Genomic DNA, 22763 nt, shown 5'->3' with positions numbered 1-22763 from the left:
TTAGTGAGCCCAGTCTACCCATGATTTTTCTGTTGGGTTGCCTTCCCTTAGACGATTGCCTTCCGTGACTAATGAGCTCCATCTATCCAGTTTGAAATCAGAGCTTTCCTTCTCTTGGGTGAATTGTCTCCCCAAGAGAGCTCCACCTACCCTGTCAATCCCTTGGTTTGTCTCCTCCCCCACGGACCTGTGTGTCTGCTTGGTTAGACCTGACAGGGCATACGAAGTCCCCGCCGACATACCTCCATGGGATCGTTGCAAGCACACAAGCTCCCGCGCCACGGCAAGACAGACCCACTTGGCGGGAGCTGATGAATTTTACATGAGAATAATTAAAGAACGTATACGTGTCAATTTGGTCAATATTGGAAATATTTTGTACAATTTTACAATGTCACTTCTCTTGCACCCATTGCCACCTGGATGGAATGAATGAAAGATAAGTTAAATATACTTTCTGACTCACCCTAGCCCAGCAACCCCCACCAATGTTATCATTGTAAGTACTGTAGTCCTCCGATGACCACAAAGGCTTTCCCAGTTTCATGACTTCAGCTGGGGATACAACTCCAGGGTAATGGGATCTGAGGAAAATGTAATCTTTTTAATCATTAAGCCCTTTCAAAGCGACACAAAAGAAGAAAAAGAAGAAGAAGAAAGAGGAAGAGGAGGAAAAGGAGAACGGGAAAAGAACAATATGATGATGATGATGATGATGAGGAGGAGGAGGAGGAGGAGGAGGAGGAGGAGGAGGTGCTTGTGGAGGAGAAGGGGGAGGAGGATGATGAAGAAGAAGAAGAAGAGGAGGAGGAGGAGAAGGATGAGAAGGAGGACGAGGAGGTGGAAGAAGAAGAAGAAGAAGAAGAGGAGGAGGAGGAGGAGGAGGAGGAGGAGGAGGGCGAAGAAGAAGAGAAAAATACAAACCCCAATATATCAATGGCAGAGAGGGTTTCTGTGTCAGTGTACACATTAGTAAATGAGCTCCACCAGACATCTCCACCAACAATACGTGTATGTGTGTAACCATTAGTGTCCAATACTTGACGCAGAGTCTGGAATTGATCAACGTGCCAATGTTCAGGTTAATAAGTTTTGTTCAAAAATGAAAATAACAGCTCCTAAACAAAAGAACAAAATAACAAACACAGACTTTTCGGGCTCGAAACTTTTCCTCTATCAATTACAAAAAAAAAGTTAAAACCTTAATACATCACTTTGATTTATTTTAATTTCTGCCGCCTGAAATGATTTAAAGTGATATTTCAATGTTTGAACATTTTGAGGAAGATTATATACCTTGTCTGTAGTTTCACATGCATTTGCCCTCCGTCAGTTCATATCGCCTCTGTCTCTTATTACCAGTGTTCTTGATTATATAAGTAAAATTAACCAGTAGATTTTAACCATTCAAAACATGGAATTTGTGACACACCGGACAAACATAGTTGGTTGTTTATAAATAATGATGTGAATGAAATCGATCTCTCTCTCTCTCTCTCTCTCTCTCTCTCTCTCTCTCTCTCTCTCTCTCTCTCTCTCTCTCTCTCTCTCTTTGGGATTACAAAATGTGTCTGAAGAACAAAAGAAGCTTCACCACTTTTCCTCTGTCAATTTGACACTAGCTTTGAGCAAGGGCTCTACTCATCAAGAAGACTATTCATATATTAATTAATGAAGCGTTAAAGGTAAAGAAGTTATCTCTATCTAAAGGTCCCTCTCTTTGTTTATTGTGCCATTTTTGTCTACTTCGTGAATAACGAAGAGTGAATAATAAGACATGAGTAGGCTCTGTATAACGTGGCTTAATATTGAAAGTTAACTGAAGGATAGTGTTGTGAAAAGAAACATTAAGATGATGGCCATGGTGATGACGATGACGATGACGAAGATTACGTTCTATCGAATTTAGGCGGGAAAAGCTAGAGAAAGAGATGGGTGCGCGAAACACTGAAGGAGGGGAGGGAGAGAGAGCGTGTGTGAGAGAGAGGGATTTGATGAAGAGAGAGAGAGATAGAGAGATAGGGAGAGAGAGAGAGAGAGAGAGAGAGAGGGGGGGGGGGGGGGGGGGGGAACTTTAGTCAAAATGAATTATTCTTACCTTAATATATGTTAGATCATTCCCTCTCTCATTCCAAATCTGTTCAAAAGATAGAAATAAAGAATTGAAGGTCCGTATGTTTATGGATTTGAACAAAGTAAAATCGTGAGCTCCTGTTATCAATGAAGTTGAATAGTCAAAAGTTATTTGAAATCTCTTTTTTTTTTAAACAGGAATTGAGTGGTACTAGCTGATCTCCCTGAATCTACTACAGAGAACTGGTAATTATAAAGAATAGAATAATGCTATAAAAAATCAAATATTACTGTAGTTTCCGATTAATTGCCCAGTGGTTGAAAAGCAAGGGAAACGAGCATGCAAGCGGAAATGGCTTTTAAACCAATTGAATCCCATCACATCAATATGGTACGATGTCGCAAAGAAGTGGGTGAATAAAATTGATTTGTAAGTTCAAATTTATAAGAGCTAGAAAATGTATGGGTTTTTAGGTTAAGACACAAAACACATCCTCCCAATGAAGACATAAAGTTATATTCTTGTGTGTAAGTTAAGGTTAAAATTGAATTTTAATCAGTTAACTGTTGTTCTCTGGAAAGACAAAGACACTATTCAAAAATTTGGTCAGAAAACTCGTCCTTCAAATATCGATTGATTTAAATGAACCACATCTTGGCAATGAGTCTCCAATCTGGGACCTCGTGAAGTCCCAGGTTTGAGAGTTTTTGCCAAGATGAGGGTCATTTAAATCGATCGATGGATGAAGGACTTATTTTCTGACCAAAGTTTTAAATACGCGTTTTTCCAAAGTACGATAGTTAACTGAATAAGCATCAAATTCCCTCTAATATAATACCGTTTCGAGACGATTGAGTCACAAGTGCTTGATGTGCGTTAAAAGCTATAAAAATCGCATACTTTATGACAATAATGTTAACCTTGATGTGTATTGTTGATTCATTTGATATGAGCTATAATTGCTTTATTTAACTATTTGTCGTTGTTGTTGTTGTTCTTTTTGTTGTTGCTGTTGTTGTTGTTGTTGTTGTATTTATTTTTTGTCAGTGCTCTAAAGGTCACATAACTTATTTCCCTGAAGCCATTTGTATACGCTAACAAATAGCACCTTCGTTTCATCTAATCAAAGTGTAATCACTTGAAAAAATCGGATTTAAGATATTATGATTTGTAATAGACAAATGCTTAATATGCGACTCACCACTTCAAAACGGTATTGTGTGGCGATAAACCAGATACTAGAATATGAATTTAGAATCAAAATGATCAGATATACAACAATCTACTTTTTCATTTTAACAAAATACATCATTAGTCCTTTAATAAACAAATCCACCTGTTATGTGTCATATCCATGAGATGAAGCGAGTAGAAAAGTGTCCGAAGACAATAGAGAATAAAATATTTTCGCGGCGGTGATGGGGTTTGAACCTGCGACCTTATTGGTACGACAACTCCGCCTGGCCGGTGAGAGCGTGACTCTGCCGTATGAGCTATCCACAAACCCAAAAAAAATTCGTATCAAACTCAGGTCATTCATTACTCTCTCTCTCTCTCTCTCTCTCTCTCTCTCTCTCTCTCTCTCTCTCTCTCTCTCTCTCTCTCACACCGACTACTGGAGACCGTGGGCCCAACACACAACCACCGCGAAGTTAGCAGGCCAGCAATTAAGCTTAATAGCCAATATTCTCAACACAAACATATAACATAGAAACAATTGAGACATTGAGTATACTCCGGTATATGGGGTGAATTTTTAATTCAGACAAGTGAGTGGAGCAGGCACTTATGTTGGTAACAACAAGAGATGAAGTGAGTAGAAAAGTGCCAGAAGATAATAGAGAATAATTGTTTTTGCGGCGGTGATGGGGTTTGATCCAGCGACCTTATTGGTACGACAACTCCGCCTGGTCGGTGAGAGCGTGACTCTACCATATGAGCTATCCACGAACCCAAAAAAAATTCGTATCAAACTCAGGTCATTCATTACTAGAGTTCTCTCTCACCGACTACTGGAGACCGCGGGTCCAACACACAAATGGTTAGCGGATCAAATCTCAGAAGTCTCGATTTTCACGATTGGCGGATCAAAACTCTGAAGTCTACATACGAGCTTTGTGCGCACTGTCACAGTAAAGGTTGTTCACAATTATCTTATTAAATTTTATTTTATTAAGAACTGAATTCATCTCACTCCAGTTATATTTCGGTAGGCTTAGATAAACTTTACCTTCTAATATTAGATCGTCTTTCCTTTTATAGCCTTCCCTCGAATTAATTTCTAATTAGTGAATACTTTTCGTTCTACATTCTGTCACGTAGCCACTTATTATAAAAGCTGATAGGTCTAACATTTGACACTCATTTCTCTTCACAATCTATGCCGGACGGCCAGTCGCTCTATTCCTTCTATATACTGGAAGATTTTTATCTTTTGGGACTTTGTAGATATTATATCTACACCATTAAGACGCCGGAGCTTTTAACTTTGATTGTATAAACTTCAAGGATCAAACCCGAGCCCGCTGTCAAAGGATTACATATTAACCCATTACCAATTGCCTGGAAGTGGAATTTTACGAGTCCGATCCTGTTATCAGAGGAATAGATCATCCAAGCCCATCAACTGCCTGGAAACGTAAACTTACGAACCTGACATATTATCATAAGTTACGTAAAATATTCATATCTCTATTTGTAACTGCCACGATCACTGTTTATCTCTTTTAATTAAATTTCATCATTATTTTTATTTCATTGTAAACAAATCGTTAATTGTTTTTCATTTATAGTAACTAGTAAATTCTGGGGCCTCATTCTACATATATCTTTATGCATAGTCGAGTAGCTCTTTACTCACTTGAGACCATGACATTTTGGAGGGGACACATATAAAGAATTGAATTTATTTAGTTACTTATATCTATTTCATCTAACTTTAAAGTTTAAATTGTAAAACTCTTAATTGCCCCACTTGATCATATTTTAATTGAACTCCCTATTTACAGGATTAATTTTTTTTTCTTTTTCATTTCTTCATTTAAATGGAATAGCAATTTATCCATTCATTCTTTCATTCAAATTGAATAGCATTTTATTGATTCATTCCTTCATTCATTTATTCATTTATAAATTATTCATTCATTCATTGTTCATTCATTTATTTATTCATTCATTCATTCATCCATTCATTCATTTATTCACTCATTTATCCAATCATTCATACATTTATTCCTCCCTTCATTCTTTCATTCATACATTATCCATTCATTCATTCATCTATTCACTCAGTTTTTCATTCATTCATTCATTCCTTATCCACTTTGTTATTACATCACTCATTTCATTTTGTTGTTTGCCTCATTCATGAATTGTTTTCAATATGTTTACATTCCATAACGATTCATTCACCTATTATCCAATCACTCAGTGTTGTGAACACATTTTGTAACTATTGTAAATCTTACGATATTTTATTGTTTTGTATTTCAGACATCACTGTTAAACACTCTTCAATGCCTAATTACAATTGTTGAACAACCATTGAACAAGAGAGAGGTCCCAGCCACGAACTGAGTTGGTAAATATATCCTTCATTATTCTCTTTTACATGAGTTGGGCATCACATAGTAACTATAGACATCGTGATTTGTTTTGCATAGTGATTTGTTTTAAATGCATTTTTGGCATATTACTGTTACCGAAAACCACTTATATATTATGTTCTGAAAAGTGAGTCTTTAAAAACTAAATAATAATAAAAGGAGTCTACTAGCCGTCGTGTTATATTTAGTGATAGATAACTTGGGATTATTTTGGCATCCTATTATTGTTATCACACTCTAGTATATTAGCGTCATTGCGAATAATTGTACACAAACTAACGACGAGTCACACACATTGGTGATACATTTTTCGTAGTAACATAGTTTAGAGTACACGCGATTGACACATTGTTATTGACACAAGTCATAATAACTCCGCATTGTATTGACACATTGCTTTATAAGATATAACGATAAAAGGCATCAAATTCAACATACATAATAAGTTGAAATAAGAGAGAGAGATTTCTAAAAATAGAACAGTTCATTCCAGTAAGTGTAAATAAATAAAACAGCCAGTAACAGTATCCTGTCAATATAATATATATAAAATATCGTAACTAATTTATTGCAACATGGAAGCATATAAAAGATACTTAAGTCTCGCAAAGGACTTAGAAATACCCCAGGAAAGAATATTTTCATGGTGCGAAGAGAAAGTAAAAGAAGAAAAAGAACATGAAGAAAGAATTCGTAGAGAAGAAAATGAAGAAAGAATTCGTAGAGAAGAAAATGAAGAAAGAATACGTAGAGAAGAACGAGAAGAAAGAGTCCAAGAAAGGGAACTAAAAAGACAAATAGCTTTAGCAGAAGAAGAAACCAAAAGGACCCAAATGATGCTGGAAATTGAAAAAACAAAAACCGGTCATGAAAGAAAACATAATAATAGTGATGAATTTTTCGTGAAACTTCCACGCATGCCAACATACGATGAACGCTCAGACTGTCTAGAATCCTTCTTACACCGATTCGAAGTTCAGGCTAAAGGTTATCGTTGGCCAGAAAGCAAATGGGCCACAGCCTTGATTAACTGCTTATCTGGAGAACCGCTAAAAGTTTTCTATACCTTAACAACTGAAGATGCAGATGATTATGGTAAAATTAAAGACGCTCTACTAAAAAGATTTAGATTAACGGAAGATGGTTACCAGGAAAGGTTTCACACTGCAAAACCGGAAAGTGGAGAAGACTTTAATACATTCGTGAACCGAATTACTCAATTTCTAAATCGGTGGCTTGAGTTGGCAAACGTAAAACAAGACGACTTTGCAGGCCTTTACTATCTCACGCTGAAGAATCGAATCTATCAAGCTTGCAACCCAGATTTAGTCGCATTCTTTAAAGAGAGAAAGCCAAAAAACTTGGACAAATTAAAAATCTACGCAGAAAACTTTAACAGCGCACATCCATTGACACCCCTTAGCAGAACATTGAAGGAACCATACTACGCTGCCGCTGCTCAGAGTCCATGTACACCTAAAGTTCAATACTCAAATAGAACGAGCCGATCAATCACTCGGAACACGCAAGTGAAACAAGATGATCATAGTAACAAACCATGGAACAAACAGTTCAATAGAGACCATAGCCGATCCTATCAAAACAAAACAAGAAATAGCACTGACAATAATACTGAGTATAAGAAAACCAACAAACCTATAATTAAATGTCAATATTGTGGAATGAAAGGCCACACAGCAGACAAATGTTACAAAATCGTGGGATATCCAAAAGAAACTGCAAATGCATCACTCCAAACAAGTGTAAATAATCAGACACGAGTAATGTCAGGAGAAAATATAAATGTGTATTGCGTGAAAGGTATGTCACTTTTAACACAAACTCACAAGTCAGGATCGCTTTTTTTTGTGAAGGCAAAGCTAATGGAACTGATTGCAAAATATTGAGAGACACAGGATGCAGTACAGTAGGAATAAAAGCATCTTTGATCAATGACGAAGAGAAAACTGGAAAAAACGGTACAATGCATCACATTCAGTGGCACAGTCGAAACCTTTGAAACAGCTTACGTGTACATAGAAACCCCATACTATACAGGAATAGTGGAATGCTGTATACTTCCCAACCCCGTCGCTGATGTTATTGTTGGCAATATAAAAGGTCTTAAAGACAACCCAACAGATGTAAAAGAATGGTCATTAACCCAAGAAACAGCTTGTCTAGTAGAAACAAGAAAGATGACTAAGACAACAGAGAAGCCAATGACTATTTCTCTTGAACCACAACAATTTGACAGGAACACGTTCATTGAAGAACAGAAAAAGGACCCGACTTTAACATCATATTTCAATATCGCAAACAAAGGGACGAAATCAAAAGTTGAATACATCATTGAAAAATATATTCTGTTCAGGTTACATAGGAAAAGAAACAAAATAGCTAAACAACTGGTCACGCCGAGTATTTACAGAAACAAAATCCTTGGAATAGCGCACGATTCAATAACTTCTGGACATCTTGGGAGCTCTTCCACATTGAAGAGAATATCCGAGAATTTCACATGGCCTGGAATTACTAAAGACGTCCGAGAATATGTGAAATCTTGTGACACATGCCAAAGAAGAGTCGCAAAAGGCAGAATACCGAGATTGCCATTAGAGACAACCCCAGTTATTGAAAAAGTTTTTCAAAAAGTTGCAATTGACATTATAGGCCCTTTAACAAAATCAGATAGAAACCATACACATATACTAACACTAGTCGATTACGCAACCAGGTGGCCAGAAGCGATAGCATTGAAATCAACTACATCGGATCACATAGCTGAAGCATTGATGACAATTTTTACTAGAATAGGCATACCAAATGAGATACTGTCGGACAATGGACCCCAATTTACATCACATATGATGCATGAAACCATGAAACTCATGGGAATCCAACACTCATTCACAACTCCCTACCACCCCCAAGCAAATGGTCTTTGTGAAAGATTTAATGGCACTCTAAAGAATATGTTAAGAAAAGTGTCAGCAGAAAAACCAGATGATTGGGACAGATACTTACCAGCAATCCTATTTGCATATAGAGAAATACCCCAAGAATCTACAGGCTACTCCCCATTTGAGTTGATGTATGGACGATCACCTCGCGGCCCGATCAATATAGTAGCCGACATTTGTAAAGGGAATGAGGAGGACAATAACGAAATTATGTTTGCTTACGAATATGTAAGAAACCTGAAAGACAGAATAGAGGACACATGTAAGCTAGCACAGGAATCCGTCACTAAAAAAGCAGAGAAATACAAGGAATACTCCGATCGAAAAAGCAAGTCAAGAAAATTTGAGATTGGTGACAAAGTACTAATACTCTTACCCGATGACTCGAGTAAACTTTTAGCTACATGGAAAGGACCATTCAAGGTATTAGCAGTACGATCTGGTGTTAATTACGAGATTCAAATTAACAACACAACAAAGACATTCCATGCAAACATGCTAAAAAAATATTTCGATAGAGACAGATTATCACAACCAATATTTAACCATGTTGAAGCTGCAAATGTAGGATTAATCATCGAAACTCACAGCGATGATGTCGAACTACAACACACCCCACAACACGGTAACTCTAAAAATAGTACAATTAATGACGTCACAATCAATCCTCAACTAAACGAATGTCAGAAACGAGAAATCAGGTCATTATTAGAAAAGTACCAGTCAGTCTTTACAGACGCACCCGGACATACAACATTAGTGGAACACGGCATAAAGTTAACCACATCTACCCCTATCAACGTGAAAAACTATCCTATTCCATTTCACGCACGAGAACAAGTTGAAAAGGAAGTTAAGGATATGCTAGATACAGGAATAGTTAGATATTCTTCAAGCCCATACTCATCACCAATAGTAGTAGTGAAAAAGAAAGACGGATCGATAAGGCTATGTATCGACTTTCGCAAATTAAATGAAGCAACAGTGTTTGATGCAGAACCAATACCAAATCAAGAGAATTTATTTGCTGCCTTATCTCAAGCAAAATACATGACAAAATGTGATCTTTCTAGAGGATACTGGCAGATTCCACTGAAAGAATCATGTAAGAAATACACAGCATTTCAATCACCATTAGGATTGTTAGAATTTAACTATATGCCATTTGGATTATCGACAGCCGCATCGACATTCCAAAGAATGATGCGTATGTTATTAAAAGACATCCCGTCTACACTCTCATACTTCGACGACGCATGTATTTTCTCAAACTCATGGACTGATCACATGACAACCTTAGAATTAGTGCTTGAAGCATTAAAACGTAATTCTTTAACAACAAAACCGTCAAAAACAAGCATTGCATTTTACAAAATTGATTTTCTCGGTCATACCGTTGGTCATGGGACACAGACACCCGAGACAGAAAAACAAACAAAAATCGCACAATTGCAACCACCTAAGACAAAAAAAAAAGTACGCAAAGTACTTGGGCTCCTAAATTTTTACAGGAAATACATTTACAACTTCGCGCACATCGCGACACCGCTAACAAATCTGACAAAGAATGGGTCACCGAACAAAATTGTTTGGACAGAAGCGCGTCAGAATAGCTTTAACCAATTAAAGGCATTACTCTGTTCAGAACCAATTCTTAAATTACCCGACATGTCAAAAGAATTTGTTGTAAGAACTGACGCGTCTGATAAGGGCATCGCAGGTGTACTATTACAGGAGCATGAGGGAACTCTAATGCCTTGCTTATATGCAAGCAGAAAATTATTGGACAGAGAATCACGATACTCTGTAATAGAGCGTGAAGGACTGGCCATCGTCTTTGCTTTAAAGACATTCAGCAGATATCTACTGCTAAAAGAGTTTGTGGTCGAAACGGACCATAAACCACTCACGTACATAAGAAATAACAAAATGAATAATAGTAGAGTACTAAGGTGGAGTCTATTTTTGCAAAATTACACTTTCAGTATCTCTCACATACCAGGCTGTGAAAATATTCACGCCGACCTACTTTCTCGATTAGTGTAATGACGTGAGAAGGGTATAACTTAACCTCTCATGCATACTGTTAGTTACCTCGAAAATTATGCCAAATCAGAACGCACAATTTTGATAATTTTATTTGTAAACATGATGACCCAACTTAATGTAACATTGAGTATTGTTTGGATATATATACCATACCCATTCATGATTTGGGAAATCTTCTCTTTATCTATTATTGTTATGAATTTTCACTCATTTATGATTAATAATTGAAATGTCAATATTCCATTTACATTTTCATTCATTTCATTCAGTAAATTACCTTCATATCATCGACTTAAATCATGCTTCATTGCCATTACTATTGTTTATCACAATGATTTGTAATCACATTGCCATCATGTTGTTCATCACAATGATTTGTAATCACAATCTTTCATTGTTATTGTCACCCATTCATATACCTACGTTAATATAAACATTTCCATGTCTAGTTAATAAATAATTTAATTGTAGCACAAATCATAACAATGGATTAATGCTAGAGTATCATGATAGTAAATTTACTTCCGTTTGTAAAATCTATCTTTCCCATAATGGTTAAAAAGTATATTTTAAACGTGGGTGGGGGGTGTCACAGTAAAGGTTATTCACAATTATCTTATTAAATTTTATTTTATTAAGAACTGAATTCATCTCACTCCAGTTATATTTCGGTAGGCTTAGATAAACTTTACCTTCTAATATTAGATCGTCTTTCCTTTTATAGCCTTCCCTCGAATTAATTTCTAATTAGTGAATACTTTTCGTTCTACATTCTGTCACGTAGCCACTTATTATAAAAGCTGATAGGTCTAACATTTGACACTCACTTCTCTTCACAATCTATGCCGGACGGCCAGTCGCTCTATTCCTTCTATATACTGGAAGATTTTTATCTTTTGGGACTTTGTAGATATTATATCTACACCATTAAGACGCCGGAGCTTTTAACTTTGATTGTATAAACTTCAAGGATCAAACCCGAGCCCGCTGTCAAAGGATTACATATTAACCCATTACCAATTGCCTGGAAGTGGAATTTTACGAGTCCGATCCTGTTATCAGAGGAATAGATCATCCAAGCCCATCAACTGCCTGGAAACGTAAACTTACGAACCTGACATATTATCATAAGTTACGTAAAATATTCATATCTCTATTTGTAACTGCCACGATCACTGTTTATCTCTTTTAATTAAATTTCATCATTATTTTTATTTCATTGTAAACAAATCGTTAATTGTTTTTCATTTATAGTAACTAGTAAATTCTGGGGCCTCATTCTACATATATCTTTATTCATAGTCGAGTAGCTCTTTACTCACTTGAGACCATGACACGCACCATGTTTTGAGAGGTTCAGATCCAGAGGTCTGATCACAACATCCGTAAGCCGGATATAACGTACCAATACACAAAACTATGAGTAACCTAACATGTCTATTGATAGAATGACTTTGACATCACTCGGGTCTTTGTTATTGTTTTTTGCCATCCACGTTTATGAGTAATTCTCACTAAACTGTCTGAACCAGACTATAATAGTTCATGGTTACACATAGTTTTGTGTGTTGGTCCGTTATACTTCTGGATGGCAATGTTGTGAGCTTCTTAGCCAAGCGCATGTTTGCTATTATCTGATTGATAAAATTTAGTGAGAACTGATAATTAAGACGGCTGTCTGAAAACAATAACAAAGAGCTGAATGACATCAACTTCGTTCCTTCTATAAACTGAAGCTCACCCCAATGTAATCAATGTTGAGACCATGATGAACCTTTGCCCCTTTGATCCACCTGAAGATGTAATCGGCAAGCACACCAGGATTGATATAAGGGTTCTGGGTTCCATTCCCAATCCAACCTGGGAAATCCCATGGTAGGCCGTACAGTTTGATGTTTGGATTACGCTATCAACGAGAAAGAACAAACCAAAAAAAAGTTGAAAATTTAAAGAGTCTATGTCAAGAATTGTATGAAAATAAATAGTGTTATGATGAAAACAAATGGAGGGAGATGGTTATATCTGAATATTCTTTTTCATCTTAATCTTCTCCTCCTCCTCCTCCTCCTCCTCCTCCTCCTCCTCCTCCTCCTCCTCCTCCTCCTCCTCCTTCTCCTCCTCCTCCTCCTATCCCCCTTCGTCTTCTTCTTCTTCTTCTTCTTCTTCTTCTTCTTCTTCTTCTTCTTCTTCTTCTTCTTCTTCTTCTTCTTCTTCTTCTTTATAAAAATTGAATGACTCATTCGGATTGAAAATCATTATCGATGTCATATATTCAAACCAGAAAAAATGTCACCTTCCAGGTAGTCCATAATGCATCCTTTAAAGGTCTCAATATTGTTCAAAAGTTTGATAGCCGCCGGTAATTTGTTACAAACTCGTATTAGCAACTTATTATAAGAAAATCTTTAGCTCTATGATTCATAAAAATAAATCACGATAGGCAAACACCTCACTGCTCAAAGTAATGATATTAAAAGTACAAGGCTGGTCGAACCTCTTCCTGTTTCATCAAAGAATTTTATTGAACCAAATCCAATCATTTATATTCACTCACCTTCTTTGCCTCTTTCATCAACCACCATTCATAACCTCTGTCATAATTCTCTTCCCATGGTGTGTGCATATGAGAAGCTTCTGTTGCATCTAAATGAGGTCAAATCAAAGGTTAGAGCAGATAGAGAAAAGAGACATAGAATATGGGAGATTGTTTTTTTCGAAATCTTTGAAAGAATTGTATAAAAATGAATAGTATTTTGATGTAAACAAATGGAGGGAGGTGGTTATATCTGATTCTTCATCATCTTATTCTTCTCCTTCATCATCTTCTTCTCCTTCTTCTTCTTCTTCTTCTTTACGGCTATGTGGTCTCGCGGTAGGACACTCGCTTTCGGAACGAAAGATCATGGTTCGAGCCTCGCTCGACGATAGTTGAGTCCTTGGAAAAGGTTCTTTACTCACACCGTACCCAGGTGTAAAATGAGTACCTGGCCATTAACAGCGTTGTCTCTGTCGGAAAACAATTGTATTATCGCCTTATATTATAGGCGTCATATCTCGATCTATATGTTACGTGTTGCTGTTGGTCAGGGGCCCTTGTAAAGCGCTTTGAGCACGTTTCGTGGATATTACGCTATATAAAAAGAGCAAGATTTTTTTTATTATTTGACCCATCTTCCCAATCTGGTATTTTGCTAAATAAGATGAGTGTCACTTAAATCGATCAATGTTTGAAGACGAGTTTTATAGCCAAATTTTTAAATACGTGTTTTACCAGAGTGTGGCAGTTAACTGGTTAATGTCAATATTATTAGAAACACTAAATTTCACTTTCAAAATTGTTCTCAAATTATCATCATTCTCTCGATTGCACTTCGAAATTTTACTGTTTCATATCTTTACAAGAAATGATATGGTTCAATTTTACATAAAACCAGTTCGAGCCAACTGGTCAAATAATATTTTTTTTACTAAAATAATAATAATAATAATAATAATAATAATAATAATAATAATAATAATAATAATAATAATAATAATAAATGCCAAATTATATCTCAAAGCGCTTTAAAGATAATGAATTACGGGATGAACATAGGTAGCCAAAATTAAAACATGGAAACAAAACACATTTGCCAATTCGAGATTGCTCCCTCCTTGTTAATGGGAATAATTATGTATGAATTTTTGTTGACTGTTTACTTTGAATCATATATATCTTAATTATACATTTTAAATCAGTTGTTATTTTCAAAACATTCAATATATATATATATATATATATATATATATAGGCAAAGTTCAATATCCTTACACTTGGTTAGAACTATGATATGGTATCAAAAGATAGCTATAACTCAATGAATTATTATTTATTTTTGTAACACCAAATTTTAAGTATTCCTAAAGAACCGATAGTTGAATACAAATCAAACAGTGTTGAGGAGAGCGTGTGTATATATATATATATATATATATATATATATATATATATATATATATATATATATTCGGGAGCAGTGATTTTTTTTCTGGGTTGTTTTTTTTTTGTTTGTTTTTTGTTTACATTTCTTTTTTCCTTTTTTTTAGACACTGGTCTGGTGATGAAAAAGAAAAGAAACTAAAGTCGAGAATAAAAAGTTAAGCAAAAATTGAGACTCACCGGATGCCTGGGCATCTCCCCCAATTTCCACTTTCAGTATTTGCAGCGAGGCACCAAACTTGGGCTGAAATAATGGCAGAAGTACGAGTGTTCTTAGTTTCCTATTGATGGATCTTTTATGCAAATAAATTATATCCTGAAAAGAGTTTGTAGTTCTGAATAGAGTTTGTAGCAGTCTCGTTGAGAATAAAATGAAAGGGAGATTTTTTTTTAAGTGCTGGAAGAAACAGAGTAGATAAATGCCCCTGTGAGATAATAATAATAATAATAATAATAATAATAATAATAATAATAATAATAATAATAATAATAATAATAATAATAATAATAATAATGCTGAAAATTATATAGCGCGATAACTCCGAGACACCAGACTCTAAGCGCTTAAATTACAAATTACTTTGGCTGAAACATACTCATTCACACACACAATCACACACACATACACACACACAATCACACACACATACACACACACAATCACACACACATACACACACACACACACACACACAACATAAAACACAAACTAGACAGACCTATCGTGCTTCTCATACCATCTACTAAAGACGAAACAGACATGTTTTAAGCGAACGTTAAAAAATAGACAAAGATTCTTTTTTACGAATGCTCTGTGGTAAGGCGTTCCAAACAGAGGTCCGAAATGAGAAAAGTATCTCATTCCAGCATTTTTCCGTATTCGAGGGACAACTAGTTTGGTAGAATCACTGGCCCAAGTTCCGAAAGGTAGGAAGGGGCAGTACCTTCAAAACACAAACTTTGAATTTAATCCTTTTCTCAACAGGCAGCCAATGCAGGTCATGAAGCAGAGGTCTGGCAGAATTGCACCTACGCTTCATGAATACTAGTCTGGCAGCGCTGTTTTAGACAATCTGAAATGTAGTCGAACCTTGGAACGATTTGATATAACACACTTCGCCTGGCTTATAGAGAATAGTGATGTTCCGTGAATTGAGCTTTCCGCTACCACAAAGATATTGTTTCAATCGAGGTGCACATATTAGCGGGATCTGAACGCTTGATTTTTAACATTGTTGGAATGGACATTTTGGGGGAATTGAGAGTATTTCCATTACAACAATGAGCCCATAATAATGTACCTGGCCGCATCAGACTTGCAAATTAGTACACGTAAGTCTCAATATTTTTTCGATAGCAATCAGTATAAATGTTTTCCACTCATTATTTATGTCGAGATCAAAACGAGTCCAACAACTAGACACAGAGAAATTCAACTTTAAAATTTTGGCCAACATTTGTGTTCTTAGGTAAATTATATGTTCATCAAAATTGACCAAATGTTGTTTTCAGAGGTGGACCAAAAGTAAAATGAAAATTTACCATCACAAACTTTTAGTAGTGTAATTTCATTTTTTTTCTATTGAGCAAAAAACTATTGAGGCTTACCCTTTGGTTATCTCAACCCCTATTCTAGATGCATCCCAAAGAAAACCTTTCACTGATAATGAATAAAGCATTTTTTTTAAATATTCATCTTATGGTTGGGATGACTGAAACTTTTAAAAAAATATGTTTCAATGATCCAACATTATTTACGTCAAATGAGGGATGCTGGTTAAAAAATTACGTTTGCAGTCTATCTGTCACATGATCATATGATTTACCAAGAGCAGAAAAAACTTACCAGAAACAGATAGTCAAGAATCTCATCTCTTTGCTTTTCTGGGTAACCAATAAGGAGCTTTGACGTTGCCTTTAGGGAAAATGGAAATATGATTCGTACATATAATTGGATTGCACCAGTTTCACACTTATTGATAAAGATGGATTACGAACGTTCATGAAATACATAGAGTCTAAACCGGAATATCAAAGGATACTTAATTTGTTCAGTGAATCAAGTAGAGAGACCAAATAATTAATCAATGTCTTCGGTTGCTGCTTTAATAAAAATATGTTCATTGTCCCATTTCCATAGTATGTTTGTGAAATCCACACAGCTGGTCTATAATCAAAGAAAGATTGCACTCAATAATCCTCGGTATTCTATGTTTTGCCAAACAGAGCTTTCCCTTGTGACCCATCGCATCAAAATAGTATCAAAATGTTTAGATCACCCATTGAAAAATCTATTGAAAGCAAAAATGATGCAATTTTCAGCTACACTTTGTGCACTTCGTAATTTTGTTAAATTCTGAAACTACAAAACAACTTCAAACTCATAATTCTGATTGACTATAATCTTGGTTTTCAGCATTTTGGTCCATCACGCTTAGCATTAAACCAGATTGAGGAAGAGATTGGGGCAGCTTGGCTCAGCGGTACGCTCTTTACTTCGTACCTAAATGGTACCGAGTTCGAATACCCGCTGCGTTGTGTGGCCTTCAGCAAGTCACCTCGACCTATCTTGGTTTGAGGCGCTGCATTGCGGCTTACGCCTGGGTTTTTCCAGTTTTCCCTTGGATTAGACCCTAAAGACAAATTTCCCCTTTGGGATGAATAAAGGGAGTTTACTATTATTATTAAATTTAATTTTATCATGATGATGATGATGATTATTATCATTATTATTATTATTATTATTATTATTATTATTATTATTATTATTATTATTATTATTATTATTATTATTATTATTATTATTATTATTAGTATCAGTATTTTTATTATTATTATTATTATTATTATTATTATTATTATTATTATTATTATTATTATTATTATTATTATTTTGTATTATTATTATTATTATGATTATGATGATGATTTTTATTATTATTATTATTATTATTATTATTATTATTATTATTATTATTATTATTATTAATTACTACTACTACTACTATTATTATTATTATTATTATTATTATTATTATTATTATTATTATTATTATTATTATTATTATTATCATTATCATTATTATTATTATTACGATTATTATTGTTATTATTATTATTATTATTATTATTATTATTATTATTATTATTATTATTATTATTATTATTATTATTATTATTATTATTATTATTATTATTATTATTATTATTATTATTTAAGAATGTATTTCCTTGGGACTGAAGTGGAACTAAGCTGCAAGAAGCTGAGGACTGGAGAGAAAAAAATTCTAAATCACGATCGGATGAGGAATCGACTTTCAAAATCTACTAAGTCCTGTTTTCATCATTCAGAGAAACAATGTTGTGTCATTTATTTAGTGATTCAATGTGGAAAATACTTGTCATGTTTGCTTCACAGAGAAATACCATCAGCTTCTCATTGTTCCTGATGGTTCTAAGGTGTCTATTACATTGCTGAAGATTATTATCTTATTTTCTGTCTGTTCACCTGGGTCTGTGGCAAACTGGACCTGTGACAAATTGGCATGTTTCCGCTGTTAGGAACCGAACACTACAATTACTTTCTAATCGCCATGGTAATTTCCGATTAAACATTCCAAAACTTTTCTGCTGTGTATCTGGATTAAACCTGATGTAATAACGTCTTAAATGTATTTGTTATTGACTGAAGAAGGGCTTTGAGTCTGAAATGTTCCGTATTTAGTATTTTGTTCTTCTTTGAATCTGTGTTTTCATTGTTGCACTTGAATGTCTGGGCCGTCTATTATGATGCCTTTTACTGTTCTTCTGATGTTTGACTGTCAGTTCATCCGTCGGTTATGCCGGCACAATTCAAGCACTCAAGTGTTTCTGTTTTCTACCCTCGTCCCAATCGTAATTGTTTGTCTATAAGGACAGAAATTTGTCTCAACAATATAAAACATTCCTTGACAGAGAATAAACGTCAAAAGTAGAACACTATCCGGGGCAGTCCGGGGTTGTCCGGGGTAGTCCGGGATAGTGCGGGGAAGTCAGGGGCACAAAGTGAACCGACCCTGTTTTCAAGGCATCCCTAAGGCAAAATGCTTTGTAAATGCTTTGTACTTTATCATTGTCTTAACCCTGTCCTTACCAACTACAGGAAAATCATCACATTCGTTACGACAACCAACATTTTTCTCATTCTGATTTCTTTTGTATATCACAAAATTTTAAAGAAAATTGTTTGTTACAGTTATAAAAATTTAATACTATGTTGTAAGACTCGCTAAACTGAAAAATAAATGTGGTATATGACGAACTTAGTGTTTTTGTGATTGAACGATAAAAGACATATATTTTTGCGTTGGCTGAGTATGAAATTTGGGGAAATCCATTAAAATGGCCGGTAAGGAGAGAGTTCATTTTAAAGGGAGCATAGAATGTTACAACTTACCGATCCACCACTGAGGCCTCCGATCCCATCAAACTGTCTACCAAATCCAAAGGAATCATCAATGTTGTAGACATCACCATGAGCGGGGCATACCATCCATACAGACAACAATGTCAACAATTGTCGTATTCTACCCATGTTCGCTGCTAAAAAAAATTAGATTCCGAAAATTGAATTTAGAGTGAAAACGATTTAAAAAGCAAACTTAGAGACTTGAGTCTTTAGTGAAACAACATTCGATCTTCTCAATGTGATACTAAGCTGTTCGTAACGGTGGACTGTAAAAAGTAAAAAGCAAACATTAAATAACACCTTTAAAATAGAACAAAACACCAAAAATGGAACGGTTTATACTCGAAAACTTTTTTTCAGCCAATAACAAATACAAGTCAAACATTAATTCACCACTAAAAATTAAACAGATGGATTAGACGTATCTGGCACTTCGTGTCGGCTAGTAATAGGATCTAGAAAATATTATTGTCTTAATGAATTCTGACTTACACATATAGGTAAAATTGACTTAAATAAGATAAGATAAGATAAAATGAACTTTATTAATCCAAAAACAGGAAATTACATTGTGTTTTACATGGCTCAATGTAAAATAATAAGAAATTTAGCAGGATAGATGATTATACAACAAAAACAATAACAATGTATCAAAGCTAGCTGGGATTTAGTGCCGTAGAAAACATTCAGATCATTCATTCTCACACTCGATCTTATATTTATGTTCTCCCTCATTAATTAAAGATGTCAGAAATAACGGTATTAGTAATAAATGGAAAGCATTAAAACTACATAACTAAATAAATTACATTTGATTATTCCTAATTGCAGCGGGTAAGAAAGATTTGTTATAGCGTTCTTTGTTTGATTTTAAGTGCAGCAGCCTATAACTTCTATTGCTCCATTTGATTTGAGGGTAGAGAGTATGATTTTCATCTCTTATTATCTTATTCAGTTTCTTATCACAAAGGGTTTTTAACATGGTTTCAAATTCATATCTTTTTGAGTCTGCCATAATTATCTTGCCAGATTTGAGGACTCTATTAATTTTAACAACATCACATTGTCTAAGGTTACCGCCCCGTGCAGGGAGGCAGACACGTATCTTACTTAAAACTGTTGATTCGAAAAAATATTGACAGTAATTTCTTTTCTATGTTAAAGCTGTTCAATTGTCGCAGATGGTGCATTCTCTTATTACAATTACTTATTACTTTCCTTGTATGTTCGCCCCAATTTAACTTTCGTTAAACACGACACCCAGGTATTTATATTTCTGAACAATCTCTACATTTTCGTCTTTGATATTTACTGCATTATTACTAACAATTTGTTCCTTTTTCCTAAAATCATAAATCATTTCTTTTGTTGTGGTGACGTTTAGTTTAAGAAACGATTAAAATATATAAAGTATTTTACTATGTATTATAAGTTGGTTTTAAAATCAAATTAATTTCCTCATTGTGTCAATATGTTTGCTGTGTAATCATTTAATAATGGTATAAAAACGTTGATGAAATAGGAGTAAAGTTTAGGCGCATTTTCAGTAGGAACATTTTCAGGTTTGGCACATTGTCGAGATTTTAGTTTCAGGTTTCAGCACTTCTTCCTGCTGTCAAAGTCGACAGGAGGTAACGATGGCGGGCTCTTTTGCCGTTGTGGTTGTGGGAAGTTATTATTGGTATTTATTATGAGTCAAATTCTCGATTAAATACACTTTTAAAAACTCTCAAAAATAAGTCCAAAATCCATTTGATGATTACATTGTTACATTAATTTTAACAAACACCATTATATCCACGAAAAAGATGAAATTAACCAAGAGCATTGAAAAACACGTCCTCGCCGTAGGAACAACGCTGATTGAATAAATCAAGGTCCATTTGGGACAATATAATTTCTTCAAGAGCAATAATAGTATACGTTGATTCTTAATTCCTGGCACGTTTCTTTTAACCTTAATTCTCTTCATCTAGTTTTATCCGGCAAAGTACCGGATTGACATGATGGTTGGCATAATATAGGAAGCGATGGCTGATAGATGTATACTTCAGAGACAGACAAAACAGAGGGGAAATGATGCACAGTGTATTGGTAATTAATAGGAGAGTCTATCTGTTGTATACAGTATCAACTCGATATTATATCGGGGCAATTTACATGCTTAAGACAGTCAGAATTCATATAAAAGAGTATGAAACTTAGGTTAAATTCTATGTTTTATTGAAATGAGAAAAGCTTTGTATGTTTTACCTTACGTCGTGGAATGCCTGCTCCCTTATGTTTTCTCTTTCATAATATGTTTTATTACGGACAAATGAACATAGTCTTAGAGTGCGAAAAATATAAAACTTGATACTCCAGTTAATTTTAACATTAAAAATATGTTCCCGCATCCAGTTCACCTCCATATATCTAATAATTGGTTGAAAAAGTGGATCACTTTTTGTGTCTGTGTGTGTTTATTTAGTTGTGTTTTACTTGTCCTGCTCAGAAAAGGTTTTGATAACTTATAAAACCAAGCTTTGTTAAGTCATCGTTACTCATATTCGTTACTCTGTTGTTATTTGTTACAGCTATATAGACCGCAACAATTTGAAAATTCTCCAATATTTCGAACAAATAAAAACGATTCATTATTCATTACTTCCCTTTATTGGATCGTCTTATTTAAATAAGATCGCATAATTTGATCACAAACAGATGTAAATTTGCAATTTAAAAAAAAATAAGAAATTATTTACCTGACAATCAAATCGAACACAATAATATTATGGTCCAGTCTGTTATTATTGACCCACTTGAAATGGTTCATAGTTCATTTTAGCTGATCTTTATCAATGAAAAGAGGTCACCAGTCAGGAGTAGGGAATAACCGATAAGGGTGGACCATACAACGGTCATGAACATTTTAAAAAGGGTAGGAGGGGGTTGGTGGAGACATTGCTTGATGATAATAATAATAATATCTTTATTATTATTATTATTATTATTATTATTATTATTATTATTATTATTATTATTATTATTATTATTATTTGTAGTAGTAGTAGTAGTAGTAGTAGTAGTAGTAGTAGTAGTAGTAGTAGTAGTTATTGTTGTTGTGAAAGTACTTAGCAGCAGCAATAATTGTAAACTGTATGAGAAGTAGGGAGAGTAGTTGTTGATGTTTTTGTTGGAGTAGTAATTGGAGAAATAGTAGTAAGTTGTTTTTGTTGTTTTTCTTGTTAATGTTGTTGTGCCGTGCACTTTTATTTTATTTTCAGTCTTTTCAATCAGTATTTTAATGCATGTCATTAGCATGTAGAATGTGGCATCACCTTGGAGGATTGTTTGATGTCTTCCACCGCGCCAATATTTCGGTGACCTTTTCAATGGTCAGGAATAGGGATTCAATAGTCTGATGTCACGCCCGCCTAGCAACGAGCAGCTTGGTTCTAAACAAAGCAAATAGGTACTTTTTATTCTTCAGCTGGCTCACATGTCATGTAATCAGAATGTATATAAGTCAAAACATGGTCAGATTTATGTTTTTTCTCCTCTGGATACACTTTTATGCCCGTCGGAGAAGTATTTCATAAGGGCGTCCGCCATTGTTCCGATAGTTCAGAACCAGTTATAAAGTTACTTTGCGTCATTACGAGGG

The 22763-nt window shown here is 34.7% G+C and overlaps 1 protein-coding gene across 1 annotated transcript in view; it reads right to left on the bottom strand.

Annotated features, from left to right (window-relative positions):
- LOC144964656 (galactocerebrosidase-like) overlaps positions 1-21983 on the bottom strand; it is a 39040-nt gene extending 17057 nt beyond the window's left edge. The window contains exons 1-9 of the mRNA XM_078899151.1: positions 21862-21983; positions 19106-19251; positions 16517-16585; positions 14851-14914; positions 13246-13334; positions 12433-12597; positions 2099-2137; positions 925-1052; positions 467-584 (exon numbers count right to left, since the gene is read on the bottom strand). Coding sequence (XP_078755277.1) covers positions 467-584; positions 925-1052; positions 2099-2137; positions 12433-12597; positions 13246-13334; positions 14851-14914; positions 16517-16585; positions 19106-19243 — 810 coding nt within the window. The 5' untranslated portion in view covers positions 19244-19251; positions 21862-21983. The remainder of the gene's footprint in view (positions 1-466; positions 585-924; positions 1053-2098; positions 2138-12432; positions 12598-13245; positions 13335-14850; positions 14915-16516; positions 16586-19105; positions 19252-21861) is intronic.
- Positions 21984-22763: the final 780 nt, after the last annotated feature.

This window comes from Berghia stephanieae, chromosome 2 (genome assembly GCF_034508935.2).
Source record: "Berghia stephanieae isolate SIO BIC M18660-M18661 chromosome 2, UCSD_Bste_1.3, whole genome shotgun sequence".
Classification (NCBI taxonomy): domain Eukaryota; kingdom Metazoa; phylum Mollusca; class Gastropoda; order Nudibranchia; family Aeolidiidae; genus Berghia; species Berghia stephanieae.
The sequence above is the reverse complement of the archived record's forward strand: the minus strand, read 5'-3'. Positions and strand labels throughout refer to the sequence as shown.